The 20,294-nt window shown below is 37.7% G+C and overlaps 1 protein-coding gene and 1 long non-coding RNA gene across 2 annotated transcripts; both read left to right on the top strand.

The window, feature by feature from the left end:
- The first annotated feature begins 14,596 nt into the window (after nt 1–14,596).
- Nucleotides 14,597–16,826, top strand: LOC149216142 (uncharacterized). Its single transcript, XM_089391149.1, has 9 exons — nt 14,597–14,707; nt 14,867–14,938; nt 15,362–15,433; nt 15,564–15,635; nt 15,763–15,834; nt 16,017–16,088; nt 16,320–16,391; nt 16,510–16,578; nt 16,691–16,826. The coding sequence occupies exons 4-8, from the start codon at nt 15,586–15,588 to the stop codon at nt 16,565–16,567; spliced, it is 324 nt and encodes a 107-aa protein (XP_089247275.1). The 5' UTR covers nt 14,597–14,707; nt 14,867–14,938; nt 15,362–15,433; nt 15,564–15,585; the 3' UTR covers nt 16,568–16,578; nt 16,691–16,826.
- Nucleotides 16,827–17,511: 685 nt separating this feature from the next.
- On the top strand, nt 17,512–18,362 carry LOC149216141 (uncharacterized). Its single transcript, XR_016250535.1, has 4 exons — nt 17,512–17,561; nt 17,713–17,784; nt 17,887–17,958; nt 18,066–18,362. It is a non-coding gene; the product is annotated as an uncharacterized LOC149216141 (long non-coding RNA).
- Nucleotides 18,363–20,294: the final 1,932 nt, after the last annotated feature.

Raw genomic sequence — 20,294 nt, 5'->3', positions numbered from 1 at the left:
GTGTAATGATCATGATGTTAAGGGAGTAATTTAAGCTTTTGAAATTTTGCTTATGTTACCTTTGAAGTTAGCCATGGGGCCTCTTCCTAGTAGTGTTGGAGGATTGGATGTAAGAGGCAAGCAACTTGGTGTATGTTAATCTCTAAGAAGGTAGTTAATTATACTTGTTACTCATAAGTTATGAGTGTCTCGAGAGAGCTAAGTGAATCTTTGAAGAAATAAAATAATATCTCTGATATCACAATAAGGTGGAGCATTTGAATACAAGAATACCAACATTTAGATATGGCATATGCATTATTCTCCAAGAAGGTGGTGATAAATCTCAATGTAAGTTAGGTAGGATCAAACTCTAAGAATAAGAATTATAGACAATCCCCTTCCCGATCGTGAACCATGAAGCTCATCTCATGGAACATCAGAGGGCTCAACAGCCCGGGGAAGGGACGATTAATAAGGAACATGCTACAACAGGAAAAGCCTCAAATTCTCTTCTTGCAAGAGACCAAGTGTAATTCCACAACATTGGATCACATCCTTGCCAAAGCATGGCCAGGAAGCAAAGAAGTGGCGGTGGAAGCCATGGGAGCCTCAGGAGGGCTAGTCATCGTTTGGGATGATAGAGCTATAACACTTACCAACATGCATGCTAGTAAGCACTTTATTCAGGCCAAGTTTCATTTAACAGTGACAAATGTTCATGGACACTTAACTAATGTCTACTTCCCTCAGGAGGCAACAAACAAAGTAGACACATTGAACACCCTAACTCAGATCAACTCAGAAAGATCCCACCCACTTTGGATCACGGGAGCGGACTTCAACATGATTACAATATTGGAGGAAAAAAGAGGAGGACAGATCAAGCTGGATTGTGAAAGCACGCACTTCAAAAACTACATTCATAACAACAGGCTTATAGATATGGAATTCAATAATGGCGTTTATACTTGGAACAACAAGCGTGCAGATGCCCACCAAATTGCATCTCGGTTGGACAGATTCCTAATCTCTGATAATGCAATCCATCTTGGCAGGGATCTCTTGGCCTCCATATTGCCACTCTCTGGCTCGAACCATTGGCCTATTAGGCTTCACTGGCAAAGACCGGGAGACAATGTTCTCAGGACCTTTCGCTTTGAAGCCGTTTGGCTAAATCACCCCGATTTTCATAACCTGATAACAGAGACATGGAGAAATTTCACACCACCAGAAGGCGCAAAAATGTACAAGCTCCAACAAAAGCTAAAACATATCAAGGAAACATTAAAACAGTGGAATCGCTTTACCTTCGGCAATATCTTTCAGGCGAAAAACACTCTTGAACAAGAAATGCAAAAATTACAGCAGAGAATCATAGCTGAAGGCAAATCTGAAACCATAGCAGAACAAGAACGTCAACTACAAATGCAGATCTCAGAAAGAGCAAGACAGGCAAAGATTATTTGGAGAAAAAAATTGAGGATCCGATGGCTTAAAGAGGGCGAACGCAATACAAGTTCTTCCACCATACCACTATCCAACGGAGAATGCACAACAACATTACTCTCCTCCAAAATCGACAAGGGGAACATCTAGAGAAGCATGAAGATATAGAACAGGAACTCCTCACCCACTTTCAGAGGGTGCATCAGGAAACGGAGACTGATCGGCTGCCAGCTATAGAGAAGATCATCAAGATTATTCCTAAGATCGTAACTGAGGAACATAATCAAATACTCCTCAGGCCTATTTCTTTACAGGAAGTGGAGACAACTATGTGACAACTCAAAGTTGGGAAAGCACCCGGACCAGACGGCTTCACTTTGGACTTCTTTCACAACTTCTGGGATCTAATCAAGGAGGAAGTCTGGCAAGTAGTCGAGGAGTCCAGAGTTAACAGATGGATGCTTCCATCCTTGAATTCCACCTTCATCGCCCTCATCCCTAAGGAGGAGAACAGCCAGACTCTGGACAAATTCTGACCTATTGCACTATGCAATGTATTGTATAAAATTGTCTCCAAAGTGATCGCCACATGCCTTAAGCCCCTGCTTCCTCTTCTTATATCATCGGAGCAATCAAGTTATGTGGAAGGAAGCCAGATCACTGATGGCATAATTCTCACTCATGAAATCATTCACTCCCTAAAGCAAACCAAAAAGGCAGGTATGCTCCTAAAATCGACCTCTCAAAAGCTTTCTATACTTTAAGCTGGAAATATATTCAAAAAATACCGCTAGCCTTTGGCTTTACCCCCCCCTTGGGTAAGATGGATTATGAGTCTCATCACTTCTACCTGTTTCTCAATTCTTGTCAACGGGACCCCCTCCACCCCCTTCCACCCGTCCAAAGGTATCCGACAAGGGGACCCTCTCTCACCCTTTCTATTTTTTATTATGGCGGAAGGTCTTGGATGTTACAACAAAGATGCCCTTCAAAACCAGCAATTACGTGGCCTTTCTTTCCAGAATACCCCTGCTTTCACCCACTAGCAATTTGTGGATGACAATATGTTATTTGGTCATCCTTCGGTCCAGGAAGCCCGTAAGCTGAAATCAATTTTATCTGATTTTTCGGATGCCTCTGGCGCCTGCATTAACAAATCAAAATCTTAAGTCTTCTTCTTTCACACACCTCCCATCACTCAAGCCTCCATAGCCAGAATTTTGGGCTTCTCGATTGCATCTCTGCCCTCCAAATACCTGGGAGCTCCAATGACAGCCTCTGCCTTAAAGCACTCATCCTAGAAAATTCTCCTAGAAAAACTGGAAGCCCGTATCTCTTCATGGACCTTCAGAGCTCTCAATATGGCGAGTCGCCTAGTTCTAATCAAGGCAGTGCTACAATCTATGCCGCTCTACCTCTTCACGGTCCTGGCAGCACCCAAATGGGTTCTTAAAGCAATCAAAAATCTTCAACGGGATTTTTTATGGGGGAATACGAAACAAAAAAGAAAATGGGCTCTGGTAAAGTGGGAAACAGTTTGTCACCTAAAATCCTCTGGAGGCACTGGATTACGGGATCCTCAGCATAGCAACGAGGTCATGGGAGCACGCATCTGGTGGAGATGGCTCTCGAACCCATATACTCCTTAGGCAATCCTCTGGACAGCTAAGTATGCTCATAATAGACCAGTGGATGATTTAATTCGGCTCAAAGAAGTTGGCACAAGCTCTCTAATTTGGAATGCTGCTAAACAACATAAAGATCTAATCCAACAACACAGTTTTTGGGAAATCAGGAATGGAGATAATGCGAGGTTTTGGGAGGACTCCTGGCAGCAAAGACCAAAATTGAAGGACCTACTCACGCCCCACCAGCTTCAGGATTGGGTAGAGCAACCGACGATCAAAGTAAATCAACTTTGGGAGGAAGTTCACAACCAAGGTTATAGGCAATGGTTATGCTCGAACCTCATTCTTGGGCAAGCCACGCAATCCATCAAAGATAGCCTGGATACGGAACTCTCAAACAGGAAAATTCGCCAATCAGATAAGAAAGACATCATCAGATGGGGTTATGAAACGAGAGGTACCTTCACTTCCCGGGAAGCATATCATATAATACTAAGGGACCATACTATCAAGGATAGCCTCTGGCACAAAGTTTGGGAACCACCAATTTGGCCAAAAATCTCCACCTTTCTCTGGTTGCTGTACCAAAATAGAATCCTTACTTGGGATAATCTAAGGAAACGGAGTTTTCACAGACCTTCCATCTGCCCAAATTGTAAACAGGCAGAAGAAACTAAGGAACATCTCCTAAACTCATGTCTGTTAGCAACCCGACTTTGGGAGAAGGTTAGCTTCAGATGTCAAAGAGATGGACGAAATAAGGAGGATTTAACCAGCACTATTCGTTCTTGGGCACCTCACCCTTATAAAAGCAAAATCTTAAACACCTTATGGAAGCTAATACCAGGTTTCCTCATGTGGACAATCTAGAAAGAGAGAAATAGTCAGATCTTCAAAGACCATTCCTCTCCCATAGAAGTTCTATGGATCAATATATGTCAAAACATCCGAGAAACCTTGATGCTCCAAACGTGGCTTGATGATGATTTCCCATCCACACCACAGGAACAAAATATATGGCTAAACTAGAACCTTCAGTGGAACCATGAGCAGGTACACCTAAGGAAAATCCCTCCCTCTAGAGATACACCTGACAAATGGACTCCACGCACACATGGTACTGCTCAACTTTGATGGAGCATCAAAGGTAAATCCAGGTAAAGCAGGATTTGGGGGAATATTTAGAAATCACAAGGGTAATGTTCTCCAAACATTCATGGGGTCAATAGGTTGGGATACAAACAACTCAGCCAAATTAGAAGAAATTTGGCAAGGACTTCTCCTTGCTCAGAACAATAGATTCTTCCCACTCATAATTGAAGGGGACTCTTAGATCTTAATTAACATGATCAACCAGATCTTATAGGGAACTCCAGCACATAAAGTGGGTAGCAGTTGGAGATTGGCGTAAAGGCTGGAACAGATTGAACAGTGTCTACTCATTCGTAGAGCAATTACCATCAAGCACACTCATCGGAATGGTAACAAAGTAGCAGACCTCCTAGCAAACATTGGCGTTGAAAGTGGTAAGACTCTTCATGTAGGAGCTCTTAGCACTATAGCCAATACTCATCAATTGCAGGATTTCAATGATCTAGTGCAAAAGGAAAGGGAAAATGCAGAGGAAACGCACCTGGATGCGGGTGTCAACAACGACATTTAAATGACAAGACGGATCACCGGTGGGTTGGGAAGCCATCTGGCTAAGTGCTTCGTCCTGAGAGCTCACCGCAGATGGATTAAAAACACCTTGCAGGTGACATTTATTGACTCCGAAAGCTGTGACGAGCTCACCTCCTTCAACACCATGGCCCCTGCAAACCGTTTTGTTACTCCTCCCCTTCTCCATGGCGTTTTTCCTCCACAAGCGACTGAACCGTGTTTCAGAACTGCTACAGGCAGTCGCTGCCTAATTCTCCCTTGTCAGAATTTTGGTAATGGTTTTCATTTTTCGCATTCCTGTCATTGTCTTCTTGATTGTGGTTCACCCACCCCTGCTCCCGCTCATCGTCGCCTTCATTCCAATTCTTCCACTGTCAATTCAGCCATGGCTCACCTCAGGCACTGCATGCGCAGTAGGCGTGGAGGTTCGCATGGAGGTTTTAACCGCTCGCGAGCTTCTACCAGTTCCACCTCTGACTCCCCAGACTCAACTACTGAATTTCCCAACTCGCTCATTAACCCCACTCATAGCTACCCGAATACCAAAAGTGGGAGAGGTTGGAGGGACAATGTTATCCACATTGTGGATCTCCCACTCCCTCCTTTTTTTGGCCCTCACAGCACACAATTTCATTTCTGCAGTTCACTAAACAGGCCTACAATCACTACTACCATCACAATTTATTTCAAGGAAGAGTCTGCGACGCAAGCTACTCTGTCCAGTCGTGGGAACAAGCAGAACAGGGAAGAGACAGGTAGTCATGGGATCAGCAACAAGCAGCAAGGTGAAAGCAGTAAGGCTCTGCATGACAAAGATAATGCTGGGGACGCTGGTAAGCGACAGATGGATGCTGAAGGCATTGTAGATTCTCCAACTGTTCAAGGTCGCGACGTGTCTTAAGAGGATGACAATTGGTATCAGTTTGCCTACCAGATTGAGGAAGAGCCAACCATGGAGGAACCACCAGCCTAACATGTGGCCTCATGCAAAGTTCTCCAGCTCGCAGGTGGATTCGTCTCACTTTTTGTGGTTTTTGGTCTCTCGCAAAGGTGTCCAACTTCCAGGCAGATATGTTTCTATGATTCGTGGTTTTGTGGTCTGGATGTGTTCTGTCTTCACGCCAAGTGTCTTGAATTCTCTGGTTGACTCTCTGCTAGGTGGAAATGGCATACTATTACTTGGTTATGTCCCTATCTTTTTGGTTCAGGATTGCATTCCTCTTTGTTCATTTTGGAAAACCAAGGTCTACTTTGAAATATTTATTCTGGTTCAATGGCTAGTTTCCCCCATAATAGGGGCAATCTTCAAAGCTTCTTGGACTGGTTTCCCCTCTGTTGGGGCAGTCTAATACCAACAGTTGCATTTTGTGATGATGACTAATGCTTAACATCTCTGAGATCAGGTTTCTCTGTAACTTTTTTTGTATTATATTAATAGATCAGTACTACTTAGAAAAAAAAACCTATGTTTAATACAATTAACAATTAAGACACAAACACATCAATTTAGGATGATATTATCTAATTACAACTGAAAAATTGATTGTGACAGTGCGCCCTAAGTCAGCCAGCTTGTAGACATCTATTGTCTTGCGCCTATACCGAGGTTGTTATTTTACTTACCATTCACGTTATCTTATATAAAGACAACGGTTTGTTGGGCTCTTTGTTTTGTGGGGGTAGTCGACTAAGAAGAGCACGACAAGTTTTACTGACAAGATTTCTCGGACATCAATTCCTCTTCTATCCCTTTCATATATGCTGATACGATTAGAGACAAATTGTTTATTGTTACATTTGGCACTACTATGCGGAGGGGGACTTTAAGACAATTTTTTAAGAGAAAAGAAATATTTTGTCTTCAAAATTTCAATATGAGGCGATAGTAAAAAAAGGTAAAGGTAAAGGATTAGGGGTCTGTCTACTAGCATTCACTGAGTGGTTGGTTTACCATGGTTGTGAAGTGATATTCAACAAAGGAAAAACATTCGTGAGACACATAGCCACGGGGTAGGTGAAGCAGATCGGGGTTCGTGTGAAGAACCTGTATAAGCTAGATGTGGAAGAATGTGCTACATTAAGCACTAAGGCGGAGAAAGTGAAGGTCGCAATGTCGATGAACTTTGGCACAAAATACTTCAGCCGGAGGGTTGGCTTAATCACAGGAATAAAATTTGGGGACGGGGTCAAGAACATAAATCATTCACAATTTGTCGCTGACACCCTACTGATTGGAGGGGCCTCCACCAGAATAGCCAAGCGCTTCAAATCTCTCCTTGACAAATACATGAGCTACTCTGGCGGAATGGTAAATAATTTGAAAAGCTGCATATATGGCTGGAATACAATAGTACAGGTGCTTCATAATATCGCCATCATCTTTGGAGTCACATGCAAGTATGATTGGACTCACTTCTCTTACTTGGGCATGCCGGTAAGTGCTGGACCTTTTAGAGCAAAAGTCTGGGACAAAGTAGTCGACAAAATGAAAAGAAAAGTGCACCAGTGGGGATCTATTTGGCTCAACCCAGCTGGTCGCCTCACTCTTCTTAAGTCAGGTATATCTTCTCTCCCCCTATATCATTTTTCTCTTCTTCAAGCTCCGACCTCCTTCCACAACAAAATGGAAATCGTCCTTCGCCAATTCCTATGGCAGGGGGAAAATGATAAAAAGAAATTCAACTTGATTAATTGGAAGCAGGTGATCTAGCCCCAAGACCGAGGAGGTATTGGAATTAGATCTCCTAAATTTCTCAATTTAGCCTTTGGAGGCAAAATTGTTTGGAGACTCATTACTGGACTCCCAGCATGGTGGAAAAAAGTTCTGGAAATTAAATACCTCAATTTTCCTAGACAGCAGCTTCTTGATCGAGATATTCCCAATAGAGAATCCTCCAAAATTTGACAATTATGCAAGAGAGCAATTCCACTAATTGCTCAAAATACTTCAAAAATCCCCAAGGGAGGTGCAAGCATCAATATTGGAGCAGACAGAATCATGGGTCAACAGACAATAAACAGACATGGGGGAGTCCACCCTATCCTTTCCTTTTTTTAAAGAACAGGCATTCATTACCCCTGAACCAGATCTCCCAATGGGATCCTCACACCCTTCTTTGGTCAGGTTGGGCCTTCCCAGCCATACCCAATAGTCTTAACGCAAGTCTTTCTGTCCTTCAATCCCTTTTGCATAGTAGAGCCCCAGTCAAAAAGAACGATCTTGATGTGTTTCGTTGGGACCCATCCAGATCCTCTTACACCATCCAAGTTGCTCACCATTATATTTGCAACATCAACTACCCCATGCCAAGTTGGCACCACTGGAAGGTGGTTTGGAAATCCGAGGCAATTCCAAAAATCAAGTTTTTTCTCTGGACCCTCCTCAAAGGGAAAACCCTAGCATAGTCTCACAATATGATCCACCCAGTCCCTAAATTGGGGTCTAGTGCTATTTCAATTAATTATTAGATGATCATGGTGGGCCATAATTCCAAGTTAAATGTTATGACTCTTCATAGGATATTATTGGAGATACTTGAGGAGACACCTCTTTGGCTAAAGGGTTAAGGATTTTGACTTCAATATCGAACCATCAACCATATCCTCAACACTTTTCCCATCAACCATATCCTCAACATATCGAACCAACAACCAAGAAGATAACTGAGGCGAAGCATGGGCATCCTCTATTGCCCACGTTGTTCAAGATATATATAAATATATGAATGCCTCTACACTCCACCAATTGTGCATCAATAAAATTTTGGGTTGCCCCACTATCCACCAAGATGGATACACACTGTCCCTGCAATGTGCCTCTGATTCCCAAAATTGTAAAATTGGGATTTTCCATGTCAAAATTTTAATTCGAGACTGACCATGCATTGGAAGGCAATTAACACATTATTAAGACATTAAAAATGAATAATTGACACAATACCAAATACAATACATGCATTGATTTTTTATCTCACAAGGTATTTAGACGCTAATTGAGCAAGTTCACACGAAGAGAGAAAGGAAATATCATGATACATTGTTCAATATGTAATCAAGAGCATTATCTTGGATAAGGGAGAAGTAACATTTAGTTTCTTTCTCATATACAAAGGAAAAATTATGAAACAATGTAAAATGCCTTTCGTGAAGCAATGTTGTTGTAAAGGGTGGGGATTTTGGGTAGAGGGTTATAGGTTTTGGAGGTAGTAAAATAAGTATTTGGTAAAACTAGGGGATATGTACTAAACTAGGCATGAAGTAGTATTGGCTATTTAGTAATAGAAAGAAAAGGGTATTCTAAATCGTGAACACAATAATGGTTGTTTATCTCACCACTTGAAAGGATGTTATGAGTTCAATGAACCACATGAGGGAGAAGATTATACGCTAGTAGTACTTTTTTGCAATGTTCCAAATCAGATGTGAATGGAGAGGACTTTGCAAAGGTTTTTTTGCAAGGGTCAATGATTTCTAGGCTTTGATAGTTGATCAAAATGGTGGAATGAGGACGAGTTATCCAATGCAATGTGATCAGAGGAGGTGGATTTAGTTGTATGTTTGGATGTCATGAAGATGCTAAAGGTTGCAAGGTTCGTTCTGGCAGGTGGAAAGGACAATGGCAATTGTTCTTTGCCAAGGAAGAGTAGATTAGACTCCTCTTCTTTGGCAAGAGATATACACAAGGGGTAACTAACAAATTCAATTGCGCATTTTGACATCATTGTCGATGACATTTATTGTGAATCGGTTGTCATGTTGGTTAGCTAGTGTTGGGGCATAATATGATGGAGACAATCAGGAAATCTACTTTCACTACAAAAAAGGGGCAAACAAGAAGTTAATTTTTTTTGCAAGGAAATTATGAATACATTATCACATTGGTTTAGTGGTTGTCATTTATTAATATGATCATGGTGGGTCATACTTTCTAAGCTAAATGCTATGACTCTTCATAGGATATTCTTAGAGATACTGGAGGAGAGACCTCTTTGGCTCAAGGGTTCAGGAAGGATTTTGACTTCAATATCAAACCATCAACTATATCTTCAACACTTGTGCCATCATGGAGGAGGGGAGACATTTCTCTTCAAAATTCTTCCTCTACTTTGTAGATTTTTCGAAGTTGTTTGATGTTATCTTCAAGGAGGCATTGTTCCATGGATGAAATTTGCATTTCAAAGATTTTGTTTACTTTTATTATATGTCTACTAGTTTCTCTAGGAATTTTTTCTTCTTCCTTGTTCCCATTTAAAGTGGGCAAGTCTCCACTTTAAAATGCCCTGATATTGTTTTGCAATTACCCAAATCCACTTCCTTGTTGTGTTCGCTGAGGCAATTTTGACTTGGCCCAAATGATTTGTTTCCACAAAATATGAGATTTCCTTGACATTTTTAACATTTACTATTGATTTGTTTTCCATTTTGGGATGAGGCCACTCACTAAATATCCTCAATGAAAATAATGCATGAACCTTGATGAAGCCCTAAAAGAACAATCCCTCATTCCTCCGTAAAAATCATCAAATTTCGCTTTGAACAAAACAAAATATGCTCAATACTAAACTACCCACATAAATGGTATTGAGATTTAATAAAATTTACTCCAAGTCTAAGTTTTCAATTCCTTCTCGAGTCGGAAAAACCATTGGTGGTATCGAGTTGGTAAAATAAAGTAGGATTTGTTATCCAAAATCCTAGCTTAGTGCCCTGAATCCCTAATGTCACTGATACTTTGATTAATTGAGCTGATGTATCAATCCTTTGTCTCATGGCTAGCTGTGACAACTCGATTTATTGATTTAGCTGATCTAATCTCAGGGTTAACTGTGGCAGCCAAATTTGAATCCATGATCCATTTGTCGTTTGTAGAAAAACCATGAGTTCACTGAAACCATCAAGAGAACATGGACAATTTTTCATGTTCTTCCACTCCAACATAATTATATTATCAACATTATAAAACATATAAAATATGTATCAATTTGTACCAGGAAAATCTACTTGAAAGGATCACAACCTATAAGCTCGACCATGAAGTCTTACTCCAATAACGTCAAGATAATTAAACAAGTGACCTTTTAATAGAAAATATTTTTTAACAATGGGAACTCAACTAACTAGATTGACCCTTAAGACTATGTATTTTTACCATTCACTTTGAAATTTGAGAAAAATAATTTTAAATTTATAAAATTACTAGCATTATAAATGAAATATTTATATCAAACTCATTTTTGCATTAAAATAAAACTTTTATTAACTTAAAATTAAAAAATTTGTATTACCAAACTCCTCCAACAACCAGAAAAACAAACAAACAAAAAATATATCAGAAATAATATTACTCAAGGTGTAAAGAAGCAATAAATGTAGAAGACACTCATACCGATGAGAACACACTTTAACATAATATCAATGAATTTTATGGTTAAAGACTTACGTAATTACATTAGCGTAAGTTTTAGCGTAGGTTCTAGATAGAGCCACATTCCGCGGAGGGGGTCTTATGCCGCCCGTCCTACTCTACCTTTTCAGTTTCAAGAACAAATCTCTTTCTTCCAAAGCATTCCGCGCACTCCAATATTGAGCAGACTTCGAAGGGATCGAATCCCATTACCACACTCCAATAGCGCACAGACTTCAGAGGGATCGAATCCCATTACCTCAGTTCAAGGTAATAATTCTTTGAATCAAAATTATCCTCCACTTCCTTGTCGGAGCTTGATTCTATTTCTCTTTCCTTGGGTTTTAATGCTCTGAAAATTTACAGGTGTGCTCTATTTTTTTTATCATTTTGATATATGTCCCTGTATAGGTTTGTTGTATAAATCAGTGACCTTCTTTGCCAATCTGTTTTATATCCTAGGCATTTTGTTTAAGTAAATCCTGTATTTGGTATTTGGTGTGTCAGTCCCTACTGCTTCCCAGTATGCATAGGGTATCCAGGTTTTTGCCCTGTCTTTGCTACAGCTTTCAAAAGCTCTTGGATGTACTATCTGTTTCTCTTTATATTGCCTCAATATGATACAATTATGCTTTTTCGTTCTGAAAAAAAAAATAATGTTGCTGGAAGTTGTTCAAAGAAGAAATTTTAAAGAATTTATGCTTGTATTGTGAAAGTTTATTTCTTTTCATGATCGACATGATTTTGTCCAGCTGATTGTGAATGTAATTTTACAAGCTCTAGGTTTTTTAGTGAGGGTTTATGGTTTTGGTGGTAATTTTGGAGAATAATGTTTATATCTTGTAGAGCATTATGAACGCCTTTGATTTGGCTTTAGCTGAAGTTTTGGTAGCTTCGTTAAGGTTTGCAGGCTTGTTTTCTTTGTGAGATTTTGTTGGATGCAAAAGTTTTATTCTCGATTTGTTTAAGATCAGGTTTATTTAGCTATGATTGTCCAGTTGCATTTGGCTTTTACATTGAAATCAAGGAAATGGAGGCTCAGTGGTAGTGAAGGGAAATATGGAACTAGGAAGAAAGAGAAAATAGGGTTTATTTTATTTTTGCTGGAACCTCTTTTTGTTGTTGATCTCATTTGTTTATCGGTAGGGATGATGTAGGTGCTCGTGATAGCACTAGTTGAGACATGCCAATGGGGTTGTGGTTTAAGGATGATGACGTTCCCATGCTAGGCTACCCCGAGGATTCACTTCTCTTGGAGGTGCGAATTAGTTGTTAGGGCCAATATTATGGTGCAAATTTTGGTTGATTTTGATGAAAGAGCACCCCTTGGTGTGGCAAGTCAGCCAAATGGAATTCATTTGTTGTCAAGTAATTGAACTTTTGTTCATGGTCAATTTTTTAACTGACCTACGGGTATTTTTTACCCCACCCAGTCCCTGACATTTTTGGGCCAGTTGTAATGCTTTCTGACCTAAATACAGACTTCAAACAAAATAGTATACAATAGGCACTGCTAGTGCGATTTTGGTTGTATACAGTAGTCACCACTAGTGTGATTACCATAGTATGCAAGAACCACTAGACTTTATGCAATCTCAAATGCTCTTGAAATCTGGAACTGTTGATTTCATGCCTTAAAGAACTAGATTAATGCCACTAAATTTGGATCTGATTTTTAATTGTTGTTTCCTTTCTTTCAAAAGCTCTTCTAGTTATTATTAATCTCTTATTATTTGACTACTCTGCCATTTACCTCTGAAATAATCAAATTTACTTCTTGAATATCTACAGTAGCCCCAAATTGGTTGATCCCTGCCTTAGAATACTCTGCCACCTCATTCAATCTGAAATCATCACATGCCATGTGTATAGAGTAGATAGAGCACAAAAATGCTTCATTGTCATCACCTATTAATGAAACAAAAGGAGACAAAAAATCACTCATTTTTTGGCATGATCTGGTGAGAAGCCTTCATTAACTGAATTACATTATGTTATATGGAATTGTCTTGATTTACTATCGAGTACTCACATGTCTGTTTAAGGTTAAAAAATTAGTAAACTGCATTCAAATGCATGCTAGTCACATTATTTTCTATTGGATAATTATATTGCAGATAAGTAGGCATTGTGCTGCTGGACAATCGTTCAACTTATGAATAATTACAAGTAACCAAAAAATTTGGTTTCTCTGGTAGAGAACTATCTAGCAGAAAATGAAAATAGATTGCTAGTATTTTCTTTCAGCTAGGACTAACATCCTTTGAGTTTTCTTTGATCTTCAAGACAAACTATTTCCACTGTTAAAACTTAAATAGATATAAGGTAGAGGGTAGGCAATATTTAGCTGGCCAGAGGCCAAGACTACTTTATGTAACCCAAAGTATAATCATGAAAAACTATAGCTTGTATTGAAACACTTGCATATAGGCAATGAAGCACATAAAGTTCCATCGTAAGTTGCAAATGTACATAATCAAAATGTTCGCTATTAAATAATTTAAGAATCAATGCACATTTTATCCTAGGAGACCATGATCATATACAACGATGAGAATAGAAAAATTATTTCCCAACTTAATATTCAACCTCATTTTGATTTTCTTGTTTATAATCCAAGAAACCATGGTAAGAAGGCCTGTAGATCCGGAGGAGGAGCTCAGAATGATGGCTCAAGAAGTCCGTGTTTATGTGGACGCTGTTCTGAATAGTCTTGCTACAAATGTTCCCAAAGTAAGACATCCATGTGGATGAGCGCACAATACAACCATACATAATCTCAGTGTTTATTCAGTCCATGATACTTGAATTGATGATTTGATGATTTGCAGGCTATGGTGCTTTGCCAAGTTGAGAAAGCCAAGGATGAAATGTTGACCCAACTTTATAGCTCAGTCAGGTAAGGTTGAATGACAAAATGTGGTTAAGGTACGTCAATAATTAGTTTTATTATTTTCCCATTTCTGTATTTTTCCAGACTGATTTTGATTTTCACTTGAAATCAAGTCTCTTGGGACTTTACGAAAGTAGTGTTTTTTGTCATCCTCTGCAGGTGTAGTAGACACCTGTTGATTGGAGCACTGTACATTTGAGCTTTTGGAGTGCCTTTTCAACTTTTTGTTTAAAAGGGTCCTACATGGATTTAAACTTGGATCGATCCCAAGAGAACTTTTGACTTATCAATTCTATTTTCCTGTGTTGATATGTATGTAGTGTGGGCTCAGTAGCAACACCTTTTAACCTCAATATCAATGACAATGGAGCAACTATGAGCCCTTTTTTGGTTCCTTTTTATCAGCACTCTATTTTACTCGTTTATGTCTCTTTATTTTGAATTTTAATTTAATTTAATTTTGAATTTATAGACAGACTATGTTATTGGTTGTTTTGATCAATACTGGTTTGCTTTTCCTGCTTCTGTTGGCATTTTCCTGCTTCTGTCGTTATTTGAGTTTTGATTATATGCTTACTTTAAGCTCATATGTTTGTATTTGTTCTGGTTTGTGTTGTGCAGGAATCTCTCTCATCTGAACCTCGGAGGAGAAATTTCCCCAGTGATTGGAAATCTAAAAAGCTTAGAGTCAATGTATGTGAATTCAGAAGTTCACTGTATAGGTTCACTATATATTACTTTTAAGCACTTTGGGTTCATTGCAATTAAACTGATAGTCTTAATGCAGACTATATTTAGCAGCTCTTTATAATATATATGTTGTTCATAGTTGATTCAGTGTTCTGCATGCAGTGACCTTAAAGGAAATGGTCTCTCAGGCCAAATTCCCGACGAGATTGGAGATTGCTCTGCATTGAAAATCTTGTGAGTTACTCTCTCTAATCTTGCAAGACTACAGTGGTTAAATCAGGTCATCTCCATACAGAATGGCTCATGAAAAACCCTTGAAAATCCCTTTAAAGAAATGTTCACCCCACCTATCTAGGAAAGTCTCTTTTCAAGCGTTTATCTATCCAAACAAAAATGACTGTTCAACTACAAGTTGGTTAAAGCAGATCTCACCATATGCAACACTCGTAGTCTGGTTCAAGATGCATATATTACTTTACTATAGATAATTGTTAAGTATTATGCTGAAAACAACTGTCTTTTGAGAAGATATCTGATGCCAAACCAAGCTGTTGTGTGCGTCTAAACGTCCCTCTAGTCAAATCTACAAGTCATCATTCTCATGGTTTATATTTCGTAGAAACCGCTGACTTGATTTGATCTTCAATGTTGCTGCAGAGATGTCTCTTTAAATTATTTATATGGAGACATTCCCTTTTCAATATCGAAGTTGAAACAACTAGAACAACTGTAAGTATCCTAACATTCTGCACTTGCTCGCTATTGTAAAGAATTTAGCTTAATTTGTAGATGTTTTTGTATTTTGCCCTGTCTTAGAAGGGAGTGAAAGCTCCTTCTGACACATTGATCAAATTTACAGGATTGTGAAGAATAACCAGTTAATGGGGCCTATACCTTCAACGTTGTCTCAGATTCCAAACTTGAAGAAAATGTAGGTTGGGAATACTATTTTGGATTCTACTCTCTTTGCTGCCCTTTACTTGTCAAAGAAGTGCATAGGATGTGTAAACTCTGGATTCTGGAGGAGTATCATTTAACAATGCTTTTGCATTTTTTAGGGATTTTGCAGACAATCAATTAAGTGGGGAGATCCCCAGGCTTATCTATTGGAATGAAGTTTTGCAATATTTGTAAGAGTCTGGGTTCTTTATGAGTTTTCCTGGGCTTATCGTTCTCTCACTAAGCAAAATTTGTTTTTATTTTCCTGTTAAGGTTTGGAAGAAGCATTTGTGTTAATAGTACTGTTCTTAGGTTTGCAAACTAAATTTGGCGCCCATTCTTTTTGAAATGGGCATATTGTTATCGTTTCCAGGGGGCTGCGCAACAACTTCTTAGTTGGGACTCTTTCCCCTGACATGTGTCAATTGACAGGATTGTGGTTCTTGTAAGTCACAATACTTCTGTCTTGTGGAGTAGATGCAGAATTTTTTAAAGCTTTCTTTCTTCGAATTAATTCTGCATATGAAACCTATCAAAACTCGCGGTCACAGAGCATTTATCTTTAAATTTATGTATCTCGATGCAGCGTTTTCAATGCATTAACAAATTTTACCTAAAGGATTCTTCGTGGTAGCTTAAATGTTTCTAATCAACTACTTTGATCTCTGTTATGCAGTGATGTGCGAGGCAACAACCTGTCAGGGACCATTCCTGAGAATATTGGCAACTGTACAAGCTATGCAGTTTTGTATGTTTTCTGATTTTCCTAACTGGATTTTAAATGAACAAACGGGTGTAAATGTATGGTTTGATGCAAGACTCGTGATCTCAATTACTTACTGAATTGGGGCTGGTATTCTTATCAGGGACTTATCATACAATCAACTTACCGGAGAGATCCCCTTCAATATTGGGTTTCTATAAGTGGCTACTCTGTAAGTGGAGATATTTCCAGGACTGAACTGTGTTCTAGTATCAGGAATTTTGTGTTGAATAGGCAGGGATATGAGATTATGCAGGTTGTCTAAGTAATGCAATTCATTGCAGGGTATGCACTATTCAACCGACATCATTAATTTGGTTGCTTTAGTTGTCCTACCCTAATTTTAAAGTGGTTATCCTAGGTCGTTACAAGGAAACAAGCTGACCAGAAGGATACCTGAAGTAATTGGTCTCATGCTGGCTCTTACTGTTCTGTGAGTACAGTTTTTTCTGGATCTCAACTTGTCCAAAATTTTCCTGTAATCAGATTAAAGTATAATCTCTTACATTTAATTGCATGGAAGCCTAGATCAATAAGAATCCATAACGATTTTGGATATTGTCAATATATTTCTTATGCAGAATCAATCAATATTCCTTCATTCATTGATAAATGTTTTGTGACCTTTGGCAAAAACTTGATTATGTAATTATGGTGTAAGCTTTAGTGTACTGATACATTTAATATTTATTACAGGAATTTGAGTGATAATCATCTTACTGGAACAATTCCTCCGATTCTAGGCAACTTGACTTACACTGATAAACTGTGAGTTGCTTGCATAGTTAATGCTCGAATTGTTCCCATCTAGGTTTGTGAAATTCCATTACTTTTTGACATTAAGTTTCCTTTATGTTCAATTTTCAAGAAGTTGATTCTCTTGTTCTTTCTTTTGCACTACTCAGATATTTACACAGTAATAATCTCATGGGATCTATTCCACCAAAATTGGGGAACATGACAAAGCTGGGATACCTGTAAGAGATTCCAATCACATATTTTGTGATGATTGATATGTAAGAAATGGAAACTGGACGTGCATGATAAGAAATAGCTCTTTGATAGTCAACGATTGTATGCATATGCGAGCAGCTAAATGACAATCACTGGGCAAATTCCACCTAAGCTGGGGAATTTGGAACAGCTGTTCGAATTGTAAGTTTGTGTCCAAACCTTTTTCTAGAAAGTGGGGATAAAAATGATAGAAATATCTTGAAACCTCCCATACACTAAACATTAATCTGTGATATCTTTTGGATTCTTGTTGTAAGTATTTAACATTCCAAGGTTGTATTTTTTTAGACAGAAATCTTGCTAGAAATCAACTTGAAGGTCCGATCCCAGAGAATATTAGTTCATGTGTTGCTCTCATTTTCTTGTAAGTGATATAATCTTCAAGCCAAGTGATGAATTTGTGGAGCATAATTTCCCATTGGCTAACAGTATTAACGTTGTGCCTTCATTGTCCTTTGTCCTGTAGCAATGTGCATGGCAACTGTTTGAATGGAACTATTCCTTTGGAATTTCAAAAACTTAACAGGCTAACTTATCTGTAAGTAATCCTCGGCCATATTCTAAATTGACCTATAACATAATGAGCTGTTGAATTGCATTAAGCATATTCAATGTGAATAATGGATAACGTTGCTGCTTTTACAGAAATCTGTCCTCCAGCAATATCACGGGAACAATTCCTGTAGAGCTGGGGCATATTATAAATTTAGACAGATTGTGAGTTTTGGTTATTCTAGTGTCTTGGAAATTGCAAAAATGTATTATAAATGTAAGTCCCAACTCTAGCCTGAATTTTAATGTTTGGAATAGATTTGCAAATATTCTCACCCTTGTTTTATACTTCCCCTTTAAAGATCATTAATGGGGAACTGAAATTATATGTATGTATTGTGTGGAAGATTCCTGCTTATTATCTTACGAATCTGTTCCAGGTGAGAACGATACGGGCCAGCAGACATTCAAAATGATTTTATTTATTTTTTTTAAATAATTTTTTATATTGTCTCTAGAGAGACAATAGTTTGAATTATGGACATTTATTTTTTTTTAAATAATTTTTTATATTGTCTCTAGAGAGACAATAGTTTGAATTATGGACATTTATTTTTTTTTAAATAATTTTTTATATTGTCTCTAGAGAGACAATAGTTTGAATTATGGACATTTATTTTTTTTAAATATTTTTTTATATTGTCTCTAGAGAGACAATAGTTTGAATTATGGAATTGTCTCTAAAAAGACAAAAATTTAATTGTCTCTAAAGAGACACAAATGAAATTGTCTCTAGAGAGACAAATAAAATTGTCTTTATAGAGACAATAATAATATGTGTTCGATATTGTCTTTATAGAGACAAATTTTTCAGACATTATATTTTGAGACACCCGCTTAGAGACAATATTTAAGACAATATTTGAGTTTCTTTTTGTCTCAAGTTAATACAATTGACTCAAATATTGTCTTAAAACCCCCCTACATGTAGTAGTGATTGATACACTTTAGAGGGCTTCAAATAAATCTTCACAGTACAATGTTATAATAAAATCTCACCTATATTTTTAACTATAAGTTCCAGAGTATGTCTGAGTGAAAATATTGTGGGTGGCTGAATAAGAACATTAAGCAGAAGATATCATTAAGAAGAAAATATGCATGAATACTTTTATATTGATATGAACATTCTCGAGTTGCTTGAAAGTTCTACCTTAACCTTTGTGTGCATATATATATATATATTCTTATGATAAGCAAGAAGGAAGTGCATGATATATATATATATATATATATATTCTTATGATAAGCAACAAGGGAGTGGATGATCAAGTTATGAGAATTATCTCATGTCTAAAACCATAGATTTAAGACACCTTGGAAAAAATATGGTAGGTATCAAATTCCTACAATTATATGAAAAAATCTTATAACTAAGTTGTTATTGCATGCTATACATCATAATGAACAAGTGGCTTAAAATTGATGATGTTATATTTTGTTCAAGTATGGTTATAGTATACACATATGGCATGAATAATTGTTTCTACGCTATGTGGCATATGGCTATTAGAATGGGTTCGAGATTAGCTGAATAATATTTTTTCTTTGATATTGAAAATGAAGATGATATGTGATGAAGTCATGATAGACATAGGTATTGTTTAACCTAATGTTGCCATCATATGGACCAATCCACAAATTGGCTATGATTTTATATTGGTTATAAGATGATGCTCTTGGGGGTAGCATATCTAGTATATGGATGCTAGAAATTACTTCGGTATGTTACATAAAGCTGTGCTAAAGTGGGAAAATAACATTGCTATTGCTATTAAAAAGTTATTATAATTGGTAAAAATTTTAAAATTTACACTATGGATAAACACTCTTATGTGGATACAATGACATGATTGAAAATAGAGGCTTATAACAGGATAATTAAATAATTGACAGTCATGGGAAAGAATAGTCATCATATTAAGACAATATTAATTTGGTTGGAAAATAATGCATACAGTAGAAGAATATGAATTGTACATTGGCAAGTGTGACTTGCATGTAGGACACATTATGGGATGCAATGAGTTGCATGGATGTGCCTTAATATGTGAAAGAATCACAAATTCTCACAACTAAACTATGATAAAATCAAAGAAGAAGTTACCCTGAAATCTAGGGTGTAATTGGTTTTGGATAAGAAATCCAAGATTAAACTATGATGTCTTAACAATCATTAAATGAATATATGAGAAAAACGGAAACTAATCATTACACAAATGATAAACATACAAGTTGTTGGATAGTTATAGTATGGGGAAGAGAGACTCCCTAGAAAACTTTATTGAAATAAAATCAAAACCAATTAGTTCAGTAAGCAAT

Source organism: Pinus tabuliformis, chromosome 1_1 (genome assembly GCF_031772625.1).
Source record: "Pinus tabuliformis cultivar Carrire ecotype Pingquan chromosome 1_1, CPIR1, whole genome shotgun sequence".
In the NCBI taxonomy this organism is placed as follows: Eukaryota; Viridiplantae; Streptophyta; class Pinopsida; order Pinales; family Pinaceae; genus Pinus; species Pinus tabuliformis.
This window is presented reverse-complemented; position numbering and strand designations above follow the sequence as displayed.

Bases quoted from the DNA above. Each gene is read 5' to 3' on its own strand.
- LOC149216142 (XM_089391149.1), top strand. From the start codon at position 15,586: ATGGGGCCTATACCTTCAACGTTGTCTCAGATTCCAAACTTGAAGAAA. The intron at 16,089-16,319 runs GTAAGTCACAAT...TCTGTTATGCAG, and splicing joins TTGACAGGATTGTGGTTCTT to TGATGTGCGAGGCAACAACC. The intron at 16,392-16,509 runs GTATGTTTTCTG...TATTCTTATCAG, and splicing joins TGTACAAGCTATGCAGTTTT to GGACTTATCATACAATCAAC.